Here is a 21,953-nt window from a genome sequence, read left to right as displayed (position 1 = left end):
TACCAGTTAGTTGGTTACTGTCCCGACACAATTTGGTCACAGTAATATGGTGACAAAGAAAATCAGCAATTTGAAATTTGGTACTGAATAGAATTGGCTTTTGAACATTATAATTTAGCCAAGACTGCAGTGAGTCATGCAGAGCTGATACATTTATTTCCGTGTGGAAAAAACCGTGAATCACATATTTAGTTTTTGTTATTTTTGACTAGGAAGTAAGATTTATTCGTCTATCACTTCCCCATTTGATACCAAGAAAACCCTCTGATCATGATATCTAGATCATATCAATTGTAAGATAAAAGAAAGATATTGTAATATAAAACTATGGCCTTCGTGCCAGAATTTGTCTTGAACGCGTGAAGTTCAAAAAGTTTAAAGTGAGCCTTTTGAATTTAAAAGAGGTTTTTCGTAGGCCTACCAGAATATTGACGTACTTTTGCAAATACAGTATGGCTAGCGATAGCCTATTCATAATCTGGTTACATATATCTTGAATTATACAGTAGGCCTTACACTAATTTCACTAAATTAACCGAAATAGAGCACTTTCACACCAAGTCCACCTTTCTACCATATTTTGTTGCTGAAATTTAAAAATATTAGTGATTTAGACAGAGGTCAATATAAAAGAATCCTTTCTTTTTGGTAATTGTCCATACCTTCCCAAATCAGCTGAATTTTGCTTTCACAGATGAACCTGAAGTAGGAACTGGACGGAAATAAAAGTCGGAAATTATAATTAAAGCTTCTTAACTACAAAACTATGTGTTCAGGTGCGCTGTTTCGTAAACTGGCCGCATCGCTATTTTTATGTCTATAAAACTATACTAACTTTAATTGCGATTATAAGTCATGATCTGGAGAATATGGTAAGTCTAAAAGATATAGGACGTTTTTTTTCATTATCATAATACCCAGATCATAATGGCAATATGCCCTGGCTAATTGCCGTACAATAATATAACATTCTCACAATAGATTCTTTCACACATTCATTCTTACAGATTATAAGTTACATGTTCAAAATAATAAAATTTAAATAAGTGTTCAAAGCTCTGCATTTGAGTTCAATATTTTGATCCATCGAATAAATTCTAGTGGGAAAATGAAATAGCCAAGTAAATTTTTCAAAAATTTCCATGAAAGAGAATCGAAAGCTTTCAAAAAATCAACAATTAACAGAGTTCTGTCAAGGTTCTTTAGTATATTTGATCAAATCGTATAACATTCTTGTATTTTCCGCGCGCGATAAAACGCCCTTTAAGGAAACCCTTTTGATTTTCATTGATAATCTTATCGAGGTGAGCTTTCATTCTGTTTGCCAAACAGTCTGATCAAATTGTATATGAGACGTTCAAAAGTGATATTGGTCGCCAATTTGATAAAATTTCTCTAGGTTTGTTACTTTTAGGTAAAATAGTGATTACCCCTCGTCTTAACGATATTGGGAGGATTTCATTCTCAAATGAGTCATTATAAGCGTTTATAGATAATCTTTAATATCTGTCCAAAAACATTTATAAAATTCTGATGTAAATCCTTCATTTCCAGGAGATTTGTTATTTTTCATAAGTTTAAGGAAACTTAGTACTTCTGACTCATTGATTTTACCTACTAGTGACTGGGACTCAGTATTGCTCAATATTCTTAAATCCTTTTTTTACTTTTAGTGTCTAGGTTAACATCGATCAAATCTGAGTCTACAGAACTGTATAGGTTTTCATAAAAAAATTTAATTTTATTCAGAATTTCAAATTGGCTAGTGGTTACATCATGGTTTTCTGGATCAACAACTTTTGTTAATGTTATTTCTCTTCTCTATAGGACGTTACCTTCCATGTGAATTTTTAAAAATATATATATTAGACTATTTCTGATGCACATGCATAGCATATAAATTAAGTAAATAACAAACTAACTCCGAAAATAGTGAATATTGAAACCGACCCCTTTATCGCTATTTTTAGAATTCTTGGTAAACAGTCAAACTTGTATTATATCATAATATAAATAGAATAAAGCGGATATTATGTTATTGGATAGTCAGCTTTATCTTTTATATGTTGGCTGTCAATTCGTTTGTCGTGAGCGTTCTGTAAGCAAGGAATGGCGGAATTGGAAAACATCCCTATTGGTGATTATACAAAAGCAGGACTGGTAAAGGAATTACAAGAGTGCAATATTATCAATACTCGATTAGAAACAGAGTACCAAAAGCGAGAAAGCGTAGGTCAAACATGTAGGAAACATGTTGAATGGGAAAAAAAAAGTATAAGCTTTTCAACAGAAATGTTAGAAAGCATTGTTGAGAAAGATAAATCTGTGTTGGAAGAAGTAGCAAATCAGTATCTACAACTATACGAATTAAATGGATGTGGTAAGCTCTTAAACTGAATTATTACTTTTCTTTACTGTTAGGTTACATACATATATTATTTTATTATGATATACAGGTTGGGTATAGGTGTAATGGCGGACACCATACACGATTACTAATATACGATTATTAGGCTATATGTCGATACTCTGATAAGCATTATTTTGGTAGTTATATCAGTATCATGAGTCAATAAGAATAAATTTCCGTATAGTAGGAGGTGCAAAAATATGTGTAGCAGTATATAATATTCAGAAACACCCAAATTTGATTTTTGTTTATTTTCTAGATAAGAAACTATGTTCTAAAGACAATGGTCCAGCCAGTACGACAGGTATTTACCAAACGAAACTGCGCGCCAGAATTAGATCACGAACGTTGTTACCACGTTATTAAACTTATAAATTGCTTACAAAACACCCATGTATGCAGGGTCAGATTACAATCAGGGTAGGTTGGTCTGCAGTTGCCTTTTTGGAAGAAATTCCTGTAGTATTTTATTGGGTTTTTTTCCAGCTCAATCTCAATCATCTGATTGCGACTGTAAAAAGGTTGAAGAGGTCAAAGATGCTTTACTGAAATTATTAAAGGACAACTTTGAGCTATGTGGTAAATTGAAGGAAAACATCAGGGTATTCCGTGTAACGGCCAAGTATTATCCAGATCAGGCATCTATTCCCAGTGGCCAAGAGGTTGTAACACCGGCAATAATTAGCGAACTGGTGGAGGATATTTGTAAAGAAATGGACAAGATATTGATGAATTGTAAAAAGCTATGGGATGGTGTAGATCGTTCTTCAGGTATGTTAAACCCATTTCTGATGTGGGCTACCCGAAAATTTGCTGATTCTATATCATAAAAGTACATGTAAACACAAGCACAGTTTTATGAAAATCTGTCTTATCAGTTTTCCAAATCATTCTTTAAAGTGACAAACCCGCCATTCTTTGGACCAATCGTTCCAGAGTCTCAGGATTTTTTTAGCTATGCTAATCAGTCAAAGTTTTCACATCTCAAGTTTAAGTATATAAATTTGATGGGATTATGTTATTTTTGTGCAGTTTTAATATTTCTGAAGACTATTTACATAATATTCAAGACCCAAATCAACCCCCGAAAATGGCAAACCTTGGCCTTTAACTGAAAACAAATTTAAACTGTATATAGACACAGCTTTATGAAACAAAAGTTTTATGCAACGTTTCGACGTGTTTCCCCCGTCGTCCTCAGGCATATAATGAAGTAGATGTGAGTACGATATAGATACAGCTTTAAGGAACAACAATCACTGGTTAAAGTTTTATGGAACGTTTTGACGTGTAGCCCTCGTCGTCTTCAGGTACATAATGTGTCTGAGGACGATGGGGAAAACCCGTCGAAACGTTGCATAAAACTTTAACCAGTGATTGTTGTTCTATAAAGCTGTATATATCTATATATCGAACACACAATTGCTAAATGCTAATTGATTTAAACTGATTTTCTAAGATAAACTAGACTTAAAATGCTTTATACGGTGTGGGATTATTGTACCGGTATCTTATACCTCATCTATGTTTTATATTTCCTAATTCTAGTTCATAGAAAAATCATGTTTGATTTTGGTGAGGGAAAAAGGTGTCATTAAGATGACAATGATTGAAATATCTATTCTAGATCAATAAAGGATCGGGGCGTTTCTGATATTACTGCAATTACAATTTCGTTTCGTTACTATCTCTTTTCGTTCTCCATTGCAGACCGACAAAAAATAATGTTTAAACCGAAATTGTAATTTAATTTTTAATTAGTATAAGGAAAAACTCCTGTAAGAAAATTTACGGCCCAGAAAATGATGAATTCAACATACAAAATGTCTGATAAGCCGAACATCTTTTGAAGATAAAGTTAATGTTTTCCTTTATATCTTGTTTAAATTGTTTAACTCGATATGCTCACTTTTTACAGGTCATCTTCGTGATAGTGGAATCGGAAACGGACGTAAGTAGGATCTGATGTCAACCTTGGGCCTAACACATTGATGAACAAAGGGGTAATGGGAGGAATAACCCGACAAGTATCATTGCAAAGAGGGTGAACTATGGACCGAGTTGGAAGGCTCCAAGAGAACCTATCATTGTACGGTTTTTAACTCTGTCTAGCAGTTTCCAAAAAAACATATGGGCTTTTAACAGAAGCGTTATTATAACATATTGTTTTATTTAGTTTCAGATTCGTTTGACTCATTGGCGATAAATTCGGTAAGTGAAATATTGTTGAATTGCATAGTCCCTCCCTCCCCCAGAGTTAGGTTGCCATTCTTTATCCCCCTACCCAGCCCCTCCAGCTGCTGATTTCTAGAAACGCCATAGATTTACGAGATGACATATTATTTATTTTCCAGAATGCGTCTAATGAAGATATCTGGAACGGTGTGAATGTGAATTCCAGACACCGATCAGCTAGTGAAAACACAGACAACCAAACAGATGTAAAATCATTCGAATAGAATTTTGTATAGTATTATAATCAAATCATAATTAATTCAGTGAAATTGAATAGGATTTTTTTGTTTCTTATCATTATTAAAATCAAATAAAAAGGTTAGAAATTCAGTTAAAACTGTAAGGTCTAGTAAGAGAAAATACTTAGAAACTTTATTATCAGATAGAAAAAATAGTTAACAAATTTGGAAAGCGATAAATAATTCAGTTGGTAATAATAGTCCACAGTCTACACCTCTTATTGATGTAAACGATTTTATCAATAGTCGTATTTCGTCCAAAACTGCTATTTGTCATATACCTTTTATGAATCTTACTCATGTCTTTAAATATCTTTCTCATTTAGACACATCAAAAGCTATTGGCCTTGATGGTGTCAATGCATATTTTCTGAACGTTGGTGCCAGTGCTTTGAGCTATTTTCTCACTTTTATTAACCTGTGTATTGATAAGAATATTTTTCTAGATATCTTGAAGCAGGCGAAAGTATTGCCATTTTATAAATCAGGCAATAAAAGTTTGGCAAGCAATTACAGACCCATATCAATTCTACCAATATAATGGAAAATATCACTCAATAATAGCATGCTTACTGGATTAATATTTTTCGATTTTCGTAAAGCTTTCGACATGGTAAATCATAATATTCTTTTACAAAAATTGAAATTCTATAAGTTTCCGAATAATCTTTGACTTTGAATCTTATCTCCATAAGCAGTGTAACTCCATTGCGCAAAACCAATCGACATTTCAATGTATAACTTCTGGTGTACCTTAAGGACCTATCTTAGGACCTTTGTTATTAAATCTTTATATAAATGGTCTTCTATTTCTGACGTGTAACTGTGATTTGTTTGCTGATGATAGTACAATATATTCATCATCTTTAGATATTTGCTCTTTAAACTCTGTTCTTCAATCAGAAACTAATAAATGTTGTGATGACAATCTATAGTTGTAGATCAATCGAAAACTAAAACTATGTTAACTGGCTTAAATCATCAATTGAAAATTCCAGGAAATTATCTTTCTTTACAACTATTGAATTCTCAAATTCAAAATGTCACAGAATTTAAATTATTGGGTGTTATTTTAAATCAAAATTTTAATCGGAATAAACATTTAATTATATTTGTAAAATTTTAAATCAGAAACTATTTCACTATTAAACCTCTCCTTCCTTCAAACATTTTTAAATTATTCTATTTCGCTCATTTTCAGTCCCACATTGATTACTGCTCCACCATTTGGGATACTTGTAATATATTCTTTAGCAGCCCTTAATATACTTCAAAAATTGGCTTTTATTCTTTTTAATAATAAAGCAGTACTGAAACCTTCTCCTCTGTCATCTTCCCATGAAACCTTATCCACATCATTGAATATTCCTTATTCCATAACTTATTAAATTCACATATGTTTTAACTTATTTTGTATTTTATGTTGTGCTCCTTTGAAGGGCGAAATTGTAAAAAAAATTCACCTTAATAAAGATTTTATTATTATTATTGAATATCAATGACAATTTATATTAAATTGATTGATAACCAGTCGCTTGTGAACCATTAATGGAATTTCACTAAAGTTTTCTACAAAGATTGTTTTTATTCGACATTGTGCAAATTTTCAATAAAAAGATAGAATGCAAATGAAGTGAGTTGTTTGTCTGCAATACCATTGAGTCCCAGACTGTGATAAGGGGTCTCGATTCATTTTCCTATCCGAACGGACTACACACCTTTTCCATTTTTACAGCTACAGGTGAACTTTGTCTATTGGGGTAAATGTAACTATCATTTGGCGTAGAAAACGTGCATGGACAAATATGTTAGAACTAATTCTAGGTAATTTGTAACATTTGTCAATCCTAAGACTTTCACACTAAACTAAAAATAGTACTGACACCCAAGTCTTGGGATCTCTTGCGAAATCCAAGTAGTAATTTCCAAACTTTCCAAAACAAAAAAATGTGATAGCTGTTATCAGTTATATCAATAAAGCTGACACTATAAATATATCGATAGAAAATACACATGTCATTCTTGAGATAGTCTTCTCGAACGGTGGTCAAAATGATAGCGAAAGTCATCTTATTGTGTCTAGTTGCCAGTAGTTTGGCAGAGAAATGTTGTGTTCCCGATACCTGGGAAGGAATTCAACAACAAAGTGTAGGTTCCATTAAAAATGGAATCCCAACTATGTCAGAGGTGAGCTTTATTTCTGAATATTATACAGCCAGTATTTTCTTTTTATAGTATATTTATCAGAATAAACAACCATAATGGTTTACAGTTTGTTGGAAGTATACTTTGCTTCACTAAACATATTCCTATCGATTGGGGACCGTACTGCAAGGAATGCACATCATAGAGTCTGTATGTGGGGCTTTCTACAAGTTAGTCTTGGTTTTCTTTACAGGAAACGATCACAATTCACTATGATCTGACCAAGAATGTAGCCGCTTTTGATGAATCTGTTACTGCTAATGGTTATACTGTAAAAGTCAAGGTTATCATGGACTTTAAGGCGGTAGGTAACATTCTTCAGAGAAACTTGCTGATTCTATCATTACAAGGAAGCTCTTGTCAGAAGCACCACAACTCACAAAATCATAAATTTGACAAATCAGGACACCATTCCTCTTCTGTGTTTATGCACTTAGTGTTTACATAATTCACCAAACTCTAAAAATGACCCAGATATTTGATCCAATAGATATGATTTAACCTATTTCTTTAATCTTAGATTAACTACTATTCAGACTGATTTCAACTTTGATCTCCTTTCCTCGTACCTGAGCCCATACGGTACTATTGACCCTGCGCTTAGTCTGGCTTGACAGGTGAAAAGTGAATGCCCTAGAAAGTTGGTTCGAACAGAATCATAGATCTTTATGATCTCATTCAACATTCAACATTCAATATTGCAAATAAATGAGTGGAGTACTTTCTTAATTCAGGGTACAGAATATATTATCAGTGGTAATCATTGTTCTAAGAAAGTTATCTCACACACATCACGGACACGATGTGTCCCAGGTAAGTGAAGTGCCTCAAATACCGTGTCCAGCATTTAAGTAGTCTATTTGTTTATTTAAACTGATACTACGTCTTAGAATGAACATAAAATTTAATTCTCAAGAATGGTCAATATGAGTATATATTCATCAGTGAACTTACCTGGTGTCATAAAGTTACAACAGAATCCCTGTAAAATTTAGAAAACTGAAAAATTCATAAAACTAAGTAATTATAGAAAAACGCTTAATCTTAATATTAGTTAGTTAAATGCATTTTTATTAAGTTTTTTGGATTTATCCGATTATTTAAGGATCCTGTTTATGTTATTATGACACAAGGTATATCTACTGATGAATATATGCTCTTATTTTGGTATTGTTTTATTTTCAGATAATGCTAAATTTGAGGGAAGCCATTTTGGAGGTTCAGGAAATAACAAAGTGATGTTCAACTCTTATTCTTACCAGGCTGCTAATGTAACTGCTCATTTCTCCATGACCAATCCTGGTTGTGTTCCCGTCAGTCAAATTATATATGGAAGCACAAACGGAGGTAATTTATTTCATTCGATCTTAACTTAGAGAATTTTCTGTCTACTTCATTCAATCTTATAACTAAAATTCTATTAATTTATATATATTATAATTGTTTTTCCTGTGTTGTGATTTCAGTCCAGTATTTTGTCAGTCAGAATTTCTATGATATTACCCCAGGAGTAAAAGATCCAACTGTATTTAATGTACCAAGTATTTGTGATAATGCTATGTTTGTCAAGGTTCGTGCACCAAACTTATAACCGTCATTATTTCTTTTCGAAACTTGGGAAGGGTTCTGTTTCAATTTCGAAACTTGGAAAGGGTGGGGTTTAAATTTTATTATTATGTATTAGTGTTCGCCATAGAGGCTAGATAGTTGAAACATAAGTTATCGAAATGAAGGCTTTTGCCACTGTGCAGGCAGAATTTCCCTGATTACACAGTGCGAATCTAGGTAAATATTCCATGCAATTAATCTGATTCATTTTTACATTTCAGGGACCTTCCTCTACACACGTTGGAATTCTTGGACAATAATCTTTTACGAATAAATTTAAAGTTGCAACCGTTTGTCTTATTATATCATGTTAATTATTTACTTCGTATAGGTCTATGCCCAATGGAAGATTCGTATCCCTGCATTTGCAATTTGAATATGTGATAAATTTTAAGTGACTTATTCTGGAGCATCTAGAGTTATACTTTTTTCCTGAGAGACTGGCTGCACTAGTCTCCTGGAAGTGGGGGTACAAATAGAGAGAAATTTGGAGTCAGGGCTACCTCATACGTCAGTACGTCAGTGAGTTCGTCACTCCGTCAATGAGTTCGCCACTCCGTCAATGAGTTCGTCACTACGTCAGTGAGTTCGCCACTCCGTCACTGGAGTCCATCAATACGTCGATGCTACCTTACAATTTTATAACTTTTGTTTTTAATAAGTTCTTAAACGAAAAACGACATTTGACGGAGTATTTAAATCAAATCGTCTATAGAACATGTCAAAAACTAAAAAAAAAAATTTCGTACAAATTGGGGAATATCTAATTTCCATCAGTAAACGAAAATAAGATACAAGCTAATGACTTCGATTTTTCGTGTTTTTAAAGCATCGTAACTCGTTTCTATTATTGTATGAACCTATATCAACATTCTTGCAGGATATCGATCTCAATTTGCTTATGGGTCGTGCGAGTGAAATATCTTGTATGTAGGCTATACAAAAAGGCCAGAATTTTAACAATTCTTGGTATGTTTATGTATAATTTTGTGTACATCGTTTAATATGATTTTTTTATGAACGATTTTTGAGTTAATTGATTTGGATCTATCCAAAATAAACGAATTTGGCATGTGAATACGAACGAGACTGCAGTTGTAGTCTGATCTTGATGGACTTTGGCATGTTTTGTTATGTATATTGTTGAGAACTTTTCGCAATTTTTCTTCGAAATGGATTGGTGATCACTATAGAAAAAAATTTCTTCTGCTTTTGTCGAAATTTGGAATGCTATATTGGAAATAACTTCGATCTTCAATTTATGTTCAATTAACGTTTTTTTTAGTTATTGATCTTTGTTTGGCAAAAACAGCGTCAAAGTTTTCCTGGGAACACAGTTATCTCTTCCACCGATTATTGTTTTGACATCAATTTGGTTATAATTTAGTTACCGTAATTATTTACATCTGGTTATTATTAAAATTTTGTAAACTTTTTATGATTATCAGGGACACTGATTTGCACCATTCTAATTTTCAGATCTGCGTTTCTTGCAATTCCATTAAAACGAAAGGGGGGGGGGGAGTTTCTTATATATTATTTTCAGTGTTTGCGATGGTTTAAAAGGAATTAAATGGACCTCAGACGTCCTATTGAAGATTGGAATGGTGAAAATTGATCCTTTCAGTGTTCCCAATACATATGTAAAGTTAAAAAAAAAACTTTGGACAATCTCTTTAATATGGAACAAATGATGTGAAAAAATTTGTAGTCATAATTATATTGCATTTTTAATGAAAAAAGACGTTAAACTCCAACACTTGAATTGTTGCTTCTGAATGCGTTAGACAATATTTACATTATGCATTTGTAAGTAACAAGCCATATTGAAATGTGCTGTGATCAATGGAGATATTATATTATTTTTTTAAAAACAGAAGAATAAATGAGATTAAAGCTGCTGTTTTGTAAATGTAGCCTATAGCCATCACTCGTTTGCCATGATTATGATAACTGTGAAAATATATATTTTTTCAAAAACGTGTAATATTTTATGTCGAATTCTGGTATTCTTTTATTTTTAATAAAACAAATAATAAGAAAACTGTTTTGTCTTCTAATAGTGCCATAAAATTTTTTTTATTATACTTTCACTATACCAAAATCGCGATAGATTTTTTCACCGCTTTCCTAGATTCCTTGAACATTTTCTTTTTTTTTTTCAATCTGTCGTTAGTCCGTCAATCATTGCAGTGACATAGTGGCGAATTTATTGGCATAGTGGCGAACTCATTGACGGAGTGGACAATTCACTGACGTAGTGGTGAACTCATTGACGGAGTGGCGAACTCAATGACTTAGTGGCGAACCCATTGATGGAGTGGTGAACTCATATATGTTGTTCAGTATGAAGCAATCCAGGGCTGAATACCTAATTTATTGGCATTCAGTTTTAGCATTCCTTTAGGTTGAATTGAAAGCCCCTGGACTTTATTGATATCTGTCATTGGAGCCAGTCCATGAATACCTCTTCCATGTCTCTGCTAAGGATTCCGCCACCCCATCAAACGGCCCGTCACTCCGTATGACGGAGTGACGAACTCACTGACGTAGTGGCGAACTCATTGACGTTGTGGCGAACTCACTGACGTACTGACGTATGAGGAAGCCCTAGACAAGGGAAAACATTTCATCCGTCATTCGTCGATGCTACCTTACAAAATTACGGGGCTCTACGTAAATAACAAAGCGAAACAATACAGGATTTCGGAACTTTCGGTACTAGCAACGGGCTTGAGGAAACCATCGACTTACTGACGGACATCAGTGCTGCTCTGATACATTCCTTTAGTTTAGCGAAATGGCTGAAATATACTGACTTAATCAATGATTTTTTTTTTGTTTTCTTTTGTAATTATTGGTGTTTCGTATTCTGTAAGGTAGCATCGACGAATGACGGATGAAATGTTTTCCCCTATCTAGGGCTTCCTCATACGTCAGTACGTCAGTGAGTTCGCCACTCCGTCAGTGAGTTCGTCACTCCGTCAATGAGTTCGCCACTCCGTCAATGAGTTCGTCACTCCGTCAATGAGTTCGCCACTCCGTCAATGAGTTCGCCACTCCGTCAATGAGTTCGCTACTCCGTCAATGAGTTCGCCACTACGTCACTTGGGTGATTGACGGACTGACGTCAATGACGGATTAAGCCAATGGCAGTGAATGACGGAGCTACCGATTCATTGACGGAGTGACGGATGAATAAGGCGTGTATGCATGAGGGCTACCTCATACGTCACTCCGTCAGTGAGTTCGTCACTCCGTCAATGAGTTCGCCACTCCGTCAATGAGTTCGTAACTCCGTCAATGAGTTCGCCACTCCGTCAATGAGTTCGTCACTCCGTCAATGAGTTCGCCACTCTGTCAATGAGTTCGCCACTACGTCACTTGGATGAATGACGGAGCTACCGATTCATTGACGGAGTGACGGATGAATAAGGCGTGTATGCATAAGGGCTACCTCATACGTCAGTACGTCAGTGAGTTCGTCACTCCGCCAGTGAGTTCGTTACTCCGTCACTTGGATGATTGACGGACTGACGCCAATGACGGATAAAGCCAATGACGGACTGACGGGAATGATGGATCCATTGAGACCAATGCCGGAGCGACGCATGAAGAAGCGCTGTATTAACGGACTGGCTCCAATGAAAGGTTGGGGCAATTTTTTGAGCGCCCTACATAGAGCCCTGTAATTTTGTAAGGTAGCATCGACGAATGACGGATGAAATGTTTTCCCCTGTCTAGGGCTACCTCATACGTCACTCCGTCAGTGAGTTCGTCACTCCGTCAATGAGTTCGCCACTCCGTCAATGAGTTCGCCATTCCGACAATGAGTTCGCCACTCCGTCACTTGGATGATTGGCGGACTGACGCCAATGACGGTGTGACGGAATCATTGACGGATGAATAAGGTGAGTATAAGCCCTGGATTATGTTATACGTAACTACGTCAACCCGTCACTGGGATGATTGGCGGACTGACGTCAATGACGGATTGAGCCAATAACGCAGTGATGGATGAATTAGCTGTATATTAGCCCTGGACTACTTCATACGTCATTACGTCAATGAGTTCGCCACTGACGGACTGGCATATTCTTTCGTTTTATTTTATTTCGTTTTGATTTCGTTTTGTGATTATAATTCATTAATATTACATTTTTTGTTCGGTAGCATTGACGACTGACGTTATGACGGAATCACTGACTTGAGTGGCGAACTCATTGACGGAGTGACGAACTCACTGACGGAGTGACGGGTGAGGTAGAATTAATTGGAGTCGAAATTTGACCTTATACTGCAGGACCACTGCTCTGGGTTGAGAGCAACTGGTGCAACTTTATCTTGTATTGTATGGGTGGGATGCAATGAAAAAAGGGTGGGGGAGGGAGTCCGTCTCAGGATTAGTATCCATTCAAATTTATAGCCCTACGTGTTTTTGCGTCTGTGCAAGTGAGTCTATTGGGAATTGTCTTTAATGGGTTCTACCAATTCTGCGAAAAAACTTGTTTAAAGTGAAAGTTTACGAGAAAATAAAGAAAACTATTTAACCATTTGCAACTTGAATGTTGACATGTAAGTAATAGATCTGAAGCCTATGAGTTAGAATCAAGACCTGAGAGCGACTACAGATCTTGATTGTGGTAGATTAAGATTTAATTACCGATATAAGTGACGAATTAATTACCTAATCTCGATATACCTTAATTTCTCTACTGAATTGGACTAATAATGAATTTTAATCTGCAAGCCATAACACATCTTGTGTCTTTGTTTGCAGTTGCCATGGAAAATAACAAATTTGAACGAGTAGTCAAATTTGAAAAAGGCAGTGGGTTTGGTTTGAACTCTTTATTGACATTTGAACGTGGCATTGAAAGGTCGCAATAAGATACATTTTCTCAAGATCCGAATAGGCTAAAGTATTTCTTTTTTCAAGTGAATTGTGTAAAACTGTGAATATTCTCAAAATAATTTCAATATACGGTTTAAGGGAAACAACTCACATTTAATATACTCTTCAGTTATTTTTGATTGGAGGTGAAAATAGCCACGTTTGTCCAAAACGAGGCGTTGCGATCAACATCATGGCTGCTAAAGATGAAAATTCCAACACCGTTTTACAAGGAATTGCTCGTCATATCAATTGTTTAGGAGAAGAGAATCGAAATACCAGAAAGAAGGCATTAGAACGTATTCATAAGGAAACTTTGAAACGTGACACTCCTCTTGAAGCAACAGATCTAAAAGTAATATTCAGAGAAGTTTTACCACCTGTTTTAAAAATTTTCTCCGATCCAGTCGAAAAATGTCGAGAATTGTCTGTAAATTTGATCTCATCATTCCTAAAGTCTGTACCAGAACCTGAAGACCATCTCTATTACATTATCCCGGTACTGGTAGCTAGACTTGGGCAGCAGGATATCATCGAGCCATCAGAAGAACAGAGACTTTTGCTTATAGAATTATTGAAACAAATGGTGGAATGTTCTGGAAAGAAAATGGCAGTCTATTTAGATGATTGTGTCACTATTTTACAAAGAACTGTTATCGATCCCTATCCAGAAGTTAAAAAAGAGAGTTGTAAATGTGCAGCATTCTTAGCAAGATCAATTCCTGAACATTTTCATATGTTGTCAGAAGCCTTAATCAAACCGTTATTAATTGCCATTGCACATCAACATTCTAAAGTTCGAACCATAGTTGTTGAATCTATAGGTAAGTTTTCCTTTTAATATTATTGTACTGGCATACTTTCATATATTTGAAACTGGATAATGGGGCAATAATAGAAATATGAACTATGACATTGATATCTTCTGTAAGGGAATTGTGTAGATTAGGAAGAGTGTGAAAATGATTATTAATGTTAAGTGGAAATTTAAATTCCATTTTCAATAAAACTATCCTGATGAAGTTTGTTAATTTGTGTCAGAAGCCTGAGATGAGCTGTAGTCTATTTGGTACTTATATCCAATCTTCTAAAAAAAATTGTAGTAATTGTAGCTAGTTTACTTCTTTTGATGTAAACGTATGAATTTTTTTTTCATTTTGTAGGTGATGTAGTACAATATGGAAATGGTAAAACAGTAGAACCTGTCATATCACATTTAGCCCAGAGATTATTTGACCAGGCACCAGCAGTGAGAAAGTCTGTTATTAAAGTTATTGGAACATGGTTATTGAATCTACCTGATAGATATTCATTCTTCCATAGATTAGTCCCACTTTTATTGACTGGTATAACTGATGAACAACCAGAGATAGCTGAATTAGCTGATTCATATTGGCATGATGTTGGTAAGTCAGGGTGTTTTTTTGTTTACCAGCATTTGCCTCTTTGCCCCAGAGGAAGTTAATTTTATTATTATTAGAGCTCAGATGATTTTTGTGTTAAGTTATTTGATTTTGTTTTATTTTAAGATAGTTTTTGACAGGGATTGCTAAAAACCCTTTTAGTCACAGGATGATAATTTTGAATGATTTGAATTTCAGGTATAAAATATGAGAGAGAAAATGAAGATGATTTGAAAGATAAACAAGATTTTGCTAAAGAAGATCCTAAACATTATCCACCTAATGGTAAATAAACTAGTTTTCTTCTTCAGATCATTTTCACCTTATCTATCTGTTTAAATTTGTGGCTACTTTTGACAATTTTTAAATTGCTTAAAAGTTAGAAATTTCATGATGATTGTTTGATAACTGATCTGATTATTCCTATTTATCACAAAACTCTCTCTTTAGTGCACTGAGCATTCAGATGAGATCAATAACATGCTTGAAAAATTTGAAAAATTTTGATTATAACAATTTATGTCAGATTCTATTTGTAACTGAGCAAATAATCGATGTGCTGAATGATAGTCTCCTAACTTGATAACTCTGTAATCTGTTAAAGAACATGTACATATCTTTAATCAGTCCTGTTGCAAAGGAAATTTTACTTTCTTGTCACTTACTGATTATATTCTTTTTTTTCAGTTGAAAGACCAAATTTAGGCTGTAGAACATTAATTATGAGACATTTGTCGAAGATATTACCTGGTTTAATGAAGGATATAACAGACTGGGTTTTAGAAACTAGAATCAAGTCTGCAGCACTATTGTATGTTTTACTGTTAAACGCTGAAGAATATATAACACAACATATGGAAATAGTTTTGTCAGGATCATATAGAGCTTGTATGGATGAAGAACCTAAAGTTGTCCATGATGTAGGTGTTAATACAACCTTATTAGAACTTGTATATTGATATTAGCATGAAATCCAGTCATTATAGTGATATAGAATATTGTTTATCAGAAATATTTCTTACATTAGGACAAAACAAAAGATCTCAGAAGAAAATTACCTTTTTGAACAATCCAGGTTAAGTCTTGAATGCTTGGATTTTGATATAGTTCCATTCATTATCTTGACTTCTTTTTTTTTTAGGTTCAAAGAGCATGTGAATTGATTGGATATTTTGTGTCACCAGAAGTATGGTGTAAAATAGTATTGAACAATTTGAAATCCTCTCAGTCCTATGGTAGTTTAATGGTGACAGCTGCTGTAATTAAAGGCTCTGAACGTCAATCATTGAAACCCTTTTTACCTTCAATTTGTGAAACTTTAACTTTGTCAGATGTTTGTCACTCTGTTCAGGTAGGTGTAGAAAATGTCAAAATCTCATATTTTTTTTATTCAGCCTTATTAATTACATATTTTCTTTGGTTTTGAAGTGGAACAAAGATGATGACCTTTAGCAACTGCATTTATTAGTGAATTTGATGAGTATTTTCTTGCTTTTTGTAACTATTTAATAAAGACGGTTACAACTGTATGTGTTATTATTTATTATATATTTCAGGCATCTGTACACGTACAGTTACTATCCTGTGTTAGTTCTATATGTACTGTAATGAAGGGAGATATAGTAGAGATTGGGTTACCTTTATTTACTCTATGTTTAACTGTATTATCATTGTCTCAGGATGAACAAATAAAACAATCGGTAGGTTAACTATATTATATAGAGTGATTGGCAGTGCCTTAGTTAAGTTATAAATAATGCAAATGCAAATATAAAGGATGTTTAAAAATCAAAAACATAAGATGTGATATCTTTTTAATATATCACTTATTTGGTCTCCGTAGTTAAGGAAAATATATGACCATTCTGAGATGAAAACCTCCAGAAGAATAAACAGGTCATCTCATTTTAATTTTTAGGCACAGTCATCATTAGAAACTATAGCTATATCACATGGTATGAGTAGTAAACAAGACCTATATAATAAATATACAGTAGAAGTTATACAACAATATAATGATAATTACTATACATGGACTAATCATACTGTAGAGAGACAAATATTTGATACTTTATTACTAGAGTCAGGTATGTATTTATAGATATGATTTATATTCCAGTGCTGATTCCAATCAATCAACCTACAATTTACAACAAACTTTGGCTTAGTGACATTGTTTCTTTTACTAACTGATGCATTTTGGATTTTTAGAGAAGCACTGTGTTGATTGCATTTGAATTTCTTTTTATTTTGACTGAAAGTTACTGTTCTTGTATTCACTTAAAAAATATTATTTTAATTCAAGTAGTAAATGATATTTGAGCTCTAATACTATAAACTCTAGGAGCTGTTTAGTAAAGCAGAGAATTCTCACCCTTAGAAAGTCTGTTAATATTTGTTGATGACTGATTATGTCAGCTCAGGATCCCTGTCTGTTCATGATAAGTTATATATAATATCTATATATTTTAGGAGATGTAATGGGTGATTTATTACCAATCATAATACCAATATTAGTCACCAATCTTAAACCAGATAAAGATCCTGAAATGAGACTCAAATTCTTCACCTTGCTATCTAAATTAGTATTAAACTCAGGTAGTACTCTAGATTCTAGAGATAAGTTCAGTGAACATGCGGTAACAGTGGTTAAAGATATGATAATGCCCAATTGTACATGGAGAGCTGGTAGAACAGCTGGTGCTATAAGAACTACAGCCGTATCTTGTTTATGGGCGTTATTACAAAGTAAAGTTCTTACTAAAGAAAAGGTATGTTGAATAGTGATAAAAAATCATTCAAAAATTAAGTAATATAGTTTGTGAAATAGTTTGTCAATCAAAAATCAGGCTAATCTAGTTCCTAAAAATTTGTTCACAACATTGATGGACAAGGCTTCTGTACTGCTAGATCTTTACAGTGATGGTTCAGTGTTATAAGATCAAATAATATGCTATAAATAGGATCTTTGCTATCTTAGTAAATGTTCTTTCTAATTTAAAAGTAGATGTACTTTTCATTCTATTTTTGCCAATTTGTGAAATTCTATTTCATCCCTTTTCTGATATATTTCAGATGGAACCAATAGTGGAAGGTTTATTAACTCAGATGATAACTACTATGGAAGATGACAATAAGAGTACTAGACTAATAGCTTGTCGAGTGATGACCAGAATATTTGGTTTAATGGGAGGCAGTCTAAATCAAGACAGATTACATAATATATATCCTGAATTATTAAAACGTTTAGATGACAGTAGTGATGAAATTAGAATCATGGTGTCCAAAACGTTTCTAGCCTATTTTGATTGTTTCGATAAGGGATACGATCCAGAATTATACAAAGCACATTTAGAAGATCTATTTCGAGGGTTGTTAGTTCATTTAGATGATCCTGAACCCAAAATACAGGACGCTTTATTAGGTAAGTAAACTATTCTGTGTGCATTAACAATATAATAACTAAGGTAGACACACCAGTACCCCAAAACAACTGGTCAAAACACTTAGTTGTTTTTATTGTTGAAATTGAATATTTTCATTTTTAGGGTAAAATAAAATTTAATTAATCAACATACAAAAATGATATGCTGCAGGAATGTTTTAGAAAATGATCCTTGCTGGCCCACAAATATTTAACTCTTAAGGCAGCTTCTGCTTCTGAAAGTTATTTAATGAGCATGTGAAACATTGATTGATACATTTGGTTCTTCATAAGTTGTTGTTTAATTTTAGTTGTATTAAAGCGAGCTGGTCAGATACATCCTGGTATGTTAAAACAAGAAATAGAATCAGTGAAACATAAACATCGATCTGTTAAATATTGTGAGATGTTACTACAAGATATACAGGTTCAATAGACAGACAGTTACAGAATTTAACCTCCATAATTTTGTACCTTCTTGATGGATGCGTGAACCTTTATCTAGATATTGCTTTCTTCAAATATTTGAATGAGTTAACAAACATGCTTGTTTACAGAAGAAATGTCAAAATCAAGGAAATGCCTGTTTGTCTTCAGAAAATATCTATGTCAACTCGTGCTGTTTTTGAATGGGCGCTGCTGCTGGTCTTACAATCCTTCCATTTATTATTATTTATATCATCATAAATTATTTTATTTTAGAATCAGTTGTTGATTTGTTTGTTAGTGTGTGTATTTTCATTGTGTATTTAATGCAGTCTTGTCATCTTTATATAAGAAATCCAGAAAAGTAGGACGTAAAAGTCCATTCATTTCATTTCATTTATATAAGAAATCATTTCATGCCGTAAGCAATTTTGACCATTAATTCATATGTAGTCAACACATTAGTACTGGACATATTTGTTGGTATTAGATTTGGTCATTTGATCTTGCAACTGATCTAACCATTCAATTTTCCATTGTTCATGAATTCACTCGTTCAACTGTGCAGCCATTGTACAGAGTATTTGTATCAATTCTATCGGCATTTTATTCAACCAATGAAATTGTACTGTATTCTATTAAACTAGTTTATATATAAGCCATGGTGTAACTTATTTTTATATTTGTTTGTGACACAATTACCTTGGTCATCCTTTGTTTATCCACACGTCAACAGATTGGTTCACAAATTTATTTTTTAACCCCGATAATAATTATATGCTTTTTCTCAGGGTCAAATCCCTATCCTTTCAACAGTTGGGAAGTTTGAAGATTGTCTTGCCTTCAGAATGACAAAGATAACAAATCATTTGAAAGGATAGGATATTTTACTTACAAAATTTGTACAATTTGCAGTGTTCGAGCCATTGAATATAGGATAACTTGGTACTTTTTCACATGTTGGAGTAAATTGTTTTGCTCTTTCTGCCTATTCTGTCAGTTTGATACCTGCAAGGCTGAGTAAATCAACTAGATAAGAAATCAAACCTATATAGCTAAACTTATGCAAATAGTCATTCTCAGTCAAACCACTTGTTTGTTTCCTGGGTACAGATTGAACAGGCAAAAGCTGTGTATTCAGAAGGATATTTTGCTTAACAGAATTTTACCCAGTGTAATAATCAATGGTCCTTTTCCAAACAACCATATCAGCCTTTCTAAGCAGATTAAAATAAATTCAAATAATTTTCTAATTTAATGAAAATTTAATTGTGAGGATTTAACAATTAACAAATCCACTTGATTCCTTTTTTTTGTATAAATACATTATATACCATATAAACATGTAGCATCTATAAATAAGTATCCTATTCCTTTACATGATGCTGAGGACATTAGGTCAATATTACAAAAAATAAAAGAGGGAAGTTTTACAGAGCATATATTATTATCTTTCTGTAAATAAGTCATCTTAGAGTTGTGACCAATGTTAATGTAGATTCTGCTTTCCAGTCTACAATACTGCATTATTGGTTACCTCTCACTTTAACTTTTATGTTACAAAGTGTAGTTTTCAGTAAGCTTGGGAAATGTCAGTAAAAATGGACTCAAATGCTACTCTACCATCTGTCTTCAATTTTTTTAAGTCTTGCTTAGAATATTCAGTATTAATATGCCAGTTAAAATAAAGCTCAATACATTTATTGTAGAGCGATACAGAAATATCAAAACAGAACTGTGTCTAAAAATCGCATCGGGTAAATGATTTTTTAAGTTCTTTTCTATAATTACATTTATATCAATTTTTACAAGACAGACATTAACAAATATTAATATAAACTACAACATGATACATACAATAATAAAATATCACAGATGAATTATAAATTTCTAAATACCAAAAAAGGCACAGAGAAAGAGTAATTTTCGTTTCTCTATTGTTTGATGGACGGTTCAGACAATGAGATCAAAAGTTTATATCAAGATTGACTGTGATTTCTTTGAAAATTGGACTATCCTTGAAAATAATAAGCAATCATTAAATTTCAATTATCATTGATCAAATGACATTTTATTTGTGCACAGCCATATTTTCTTTCATTAAACAGATATAGAACGTAGTTTAATTCTAACTATATTTCTAATAAAATGTTTTTGACTAAACTAAAACCAGAATCAGTTTATCTTCTTCAGCGTATGGCACTTTTAGGTCTGTTAGATAATAATGGTGTACCTTGAATAAAATAATATATTATTAGTATTACACTTGTTCTACTACCAGTTATCTATATAGGCTATCAACTACACATCATTCAATTTATGAGGTTCTATAGTACAGTCGGTTAGAGCGTTTACATGATGTCATTTGCTTAGTTACGTAGAGCGAATTGCAGTTGTGGGTTCAATTCTCAGTCGGCATGTGGTAGTCTGATGACCTTGAAAAGTCATCTTCACTCATAATTCCAGTCAAACCAACTGTAAACGGGTACGGATAAGCCGGGAAAGGGAAAGATCAATGCAAAGAGGTTTAGCCAAGGACGAGCTGGTAGAAAGGATCCTCAACTGTGTACCTTATGTTTCGCTCGATAGGTGTGTACGGGTTGATTCCATGGATATCGAACATGCTGAGACACTATATACTCAGATCTTAATAAACATCTGATAGCACTATATGATTTTATTTGTGAATAAACAATGTAATAAGAATAAGATTTTACGATTTTTTTTGTAAATGAATAAATGTCATAATATGAAGATCTTACCTCTTGAACTATTCATTGTTCCATTATTGGTATTAACTTTATCTTTATTATGTGCTTTATATAATGCCCTGAAAAACATTGGTAATAGTTAACACTCTTATCAAATATACTAAATACCAGTCATTTTACTCACTGATAAGGGTAGTCAATTATGTTGAGGAAGAAAAATGCAATCTGGATTTGTTAAAATGAAGGTGTTTGAACCATGAAGTTTTTCAGATTCTCTCAGCCTCCTTTAAAACTTATTTACTGCCCCTCCATGGATAGTGCAATATGCTCTTTTGTCATGAGAATGAAAGATTTGCTATATATTCAAAAAGAACTGGGTAAAATTTAAGACAAGCTAC

At 33.4% G+C, this 21,953-nt stretch overlaps 3 protein-coding genes across 3 annotated transcripts; all 3 read left to right on the top strand.

The window, feature by feature from the left end:
- Positions 1–2,049: 2,049 nt before the first annotated feature.
- On the top strand, positions 2,050–4,869 carry LOTGIDRAFT_229308 (hypothetical protein; the record flags this gene model as incomplete). Its single annotated transcript, XM_009063856.1, has 6 exons — positions 2,050–2,380; positions 2,670–2,714; positions 2,897–3,181; positions 4,329–4,361; positions 4,587–4,621; positions 4,765–4,869. The coding sequence occupies exons 1-6, from the start codon at positions 2,110–2,112 to the stop codon at positions 4,867–4,869; spliced, it is 774 nt and encodes a 257-aa protein (XP_009062104.1). The 5' UTR covers positions 2,050–2,109.
- A 2,067-nt stretch (positions 4,870–6,936) lies between these two features.
- LOTGIDRAFT_154656 (hypothetical protein) lies at positions 6,937–8,957 on the top strand (the record flags this gene model as incomplete). The annotated part of the gene is made up of 6 exons (XM_009063855.1): positions 6,937–7,071; positions 7,283–7,393; positions 7,824–7,902; positions 8,275–8,436; positions 8,556–8,659; positions 8,919–8,957. 6 exons carry the CDS (start codon positions 6,937–6,939, stop codon positions 8,955–8,957), a joined length of 630 nt encoding a protein of 209 aa, XP_009062103.1.
- Positions 8,958–13,784: 4,827 nt separating this feature from the next.
- Positions 13,785–18,854, top strand: LOTGIDRAFT_210534 (hypothetical protein; the record flags this gene model as incomplete). The annotated part of the gene is made up of 10 exons (XM_009063854.1): positions 13,785–14,415; positions 14,755–14,997; positions 15,193–15,279; positions 15,682–15,914; positions 16,136–16,360; positions 16,551–16,694; positions 16,913–17,081; positions 17,467–17,765; positions 18,070–18,418; positions 18,730–18,854. 10 exons carry the CDS (start codon positions 13,785–13,787, stop codon positions 18,852–18,854), a joined length of 2,505 nt encoding a protein of 834 aa, XP_009062102.1.
- Between the last annotated feature and the right edge of the window lie 3,099 nt (positions 18,855–21,953).

This window comes from Lottia gigantea (genome assembly GCF_000327385.1).
Source record: "Lottia gigantea unplaced genomic scaffold LOTGIsca_6, whole genome shotgun sequence".
Taxonomy (NCBI): domain Eukaryota; kingdom Metazoa; phylum Mollusca; class Gastropoda; family Lottiidae; genus Lottia; species Lottia gigantea.
This window is presented reverse-complemented; position numbering and strand designations above follow the sequence as displayed.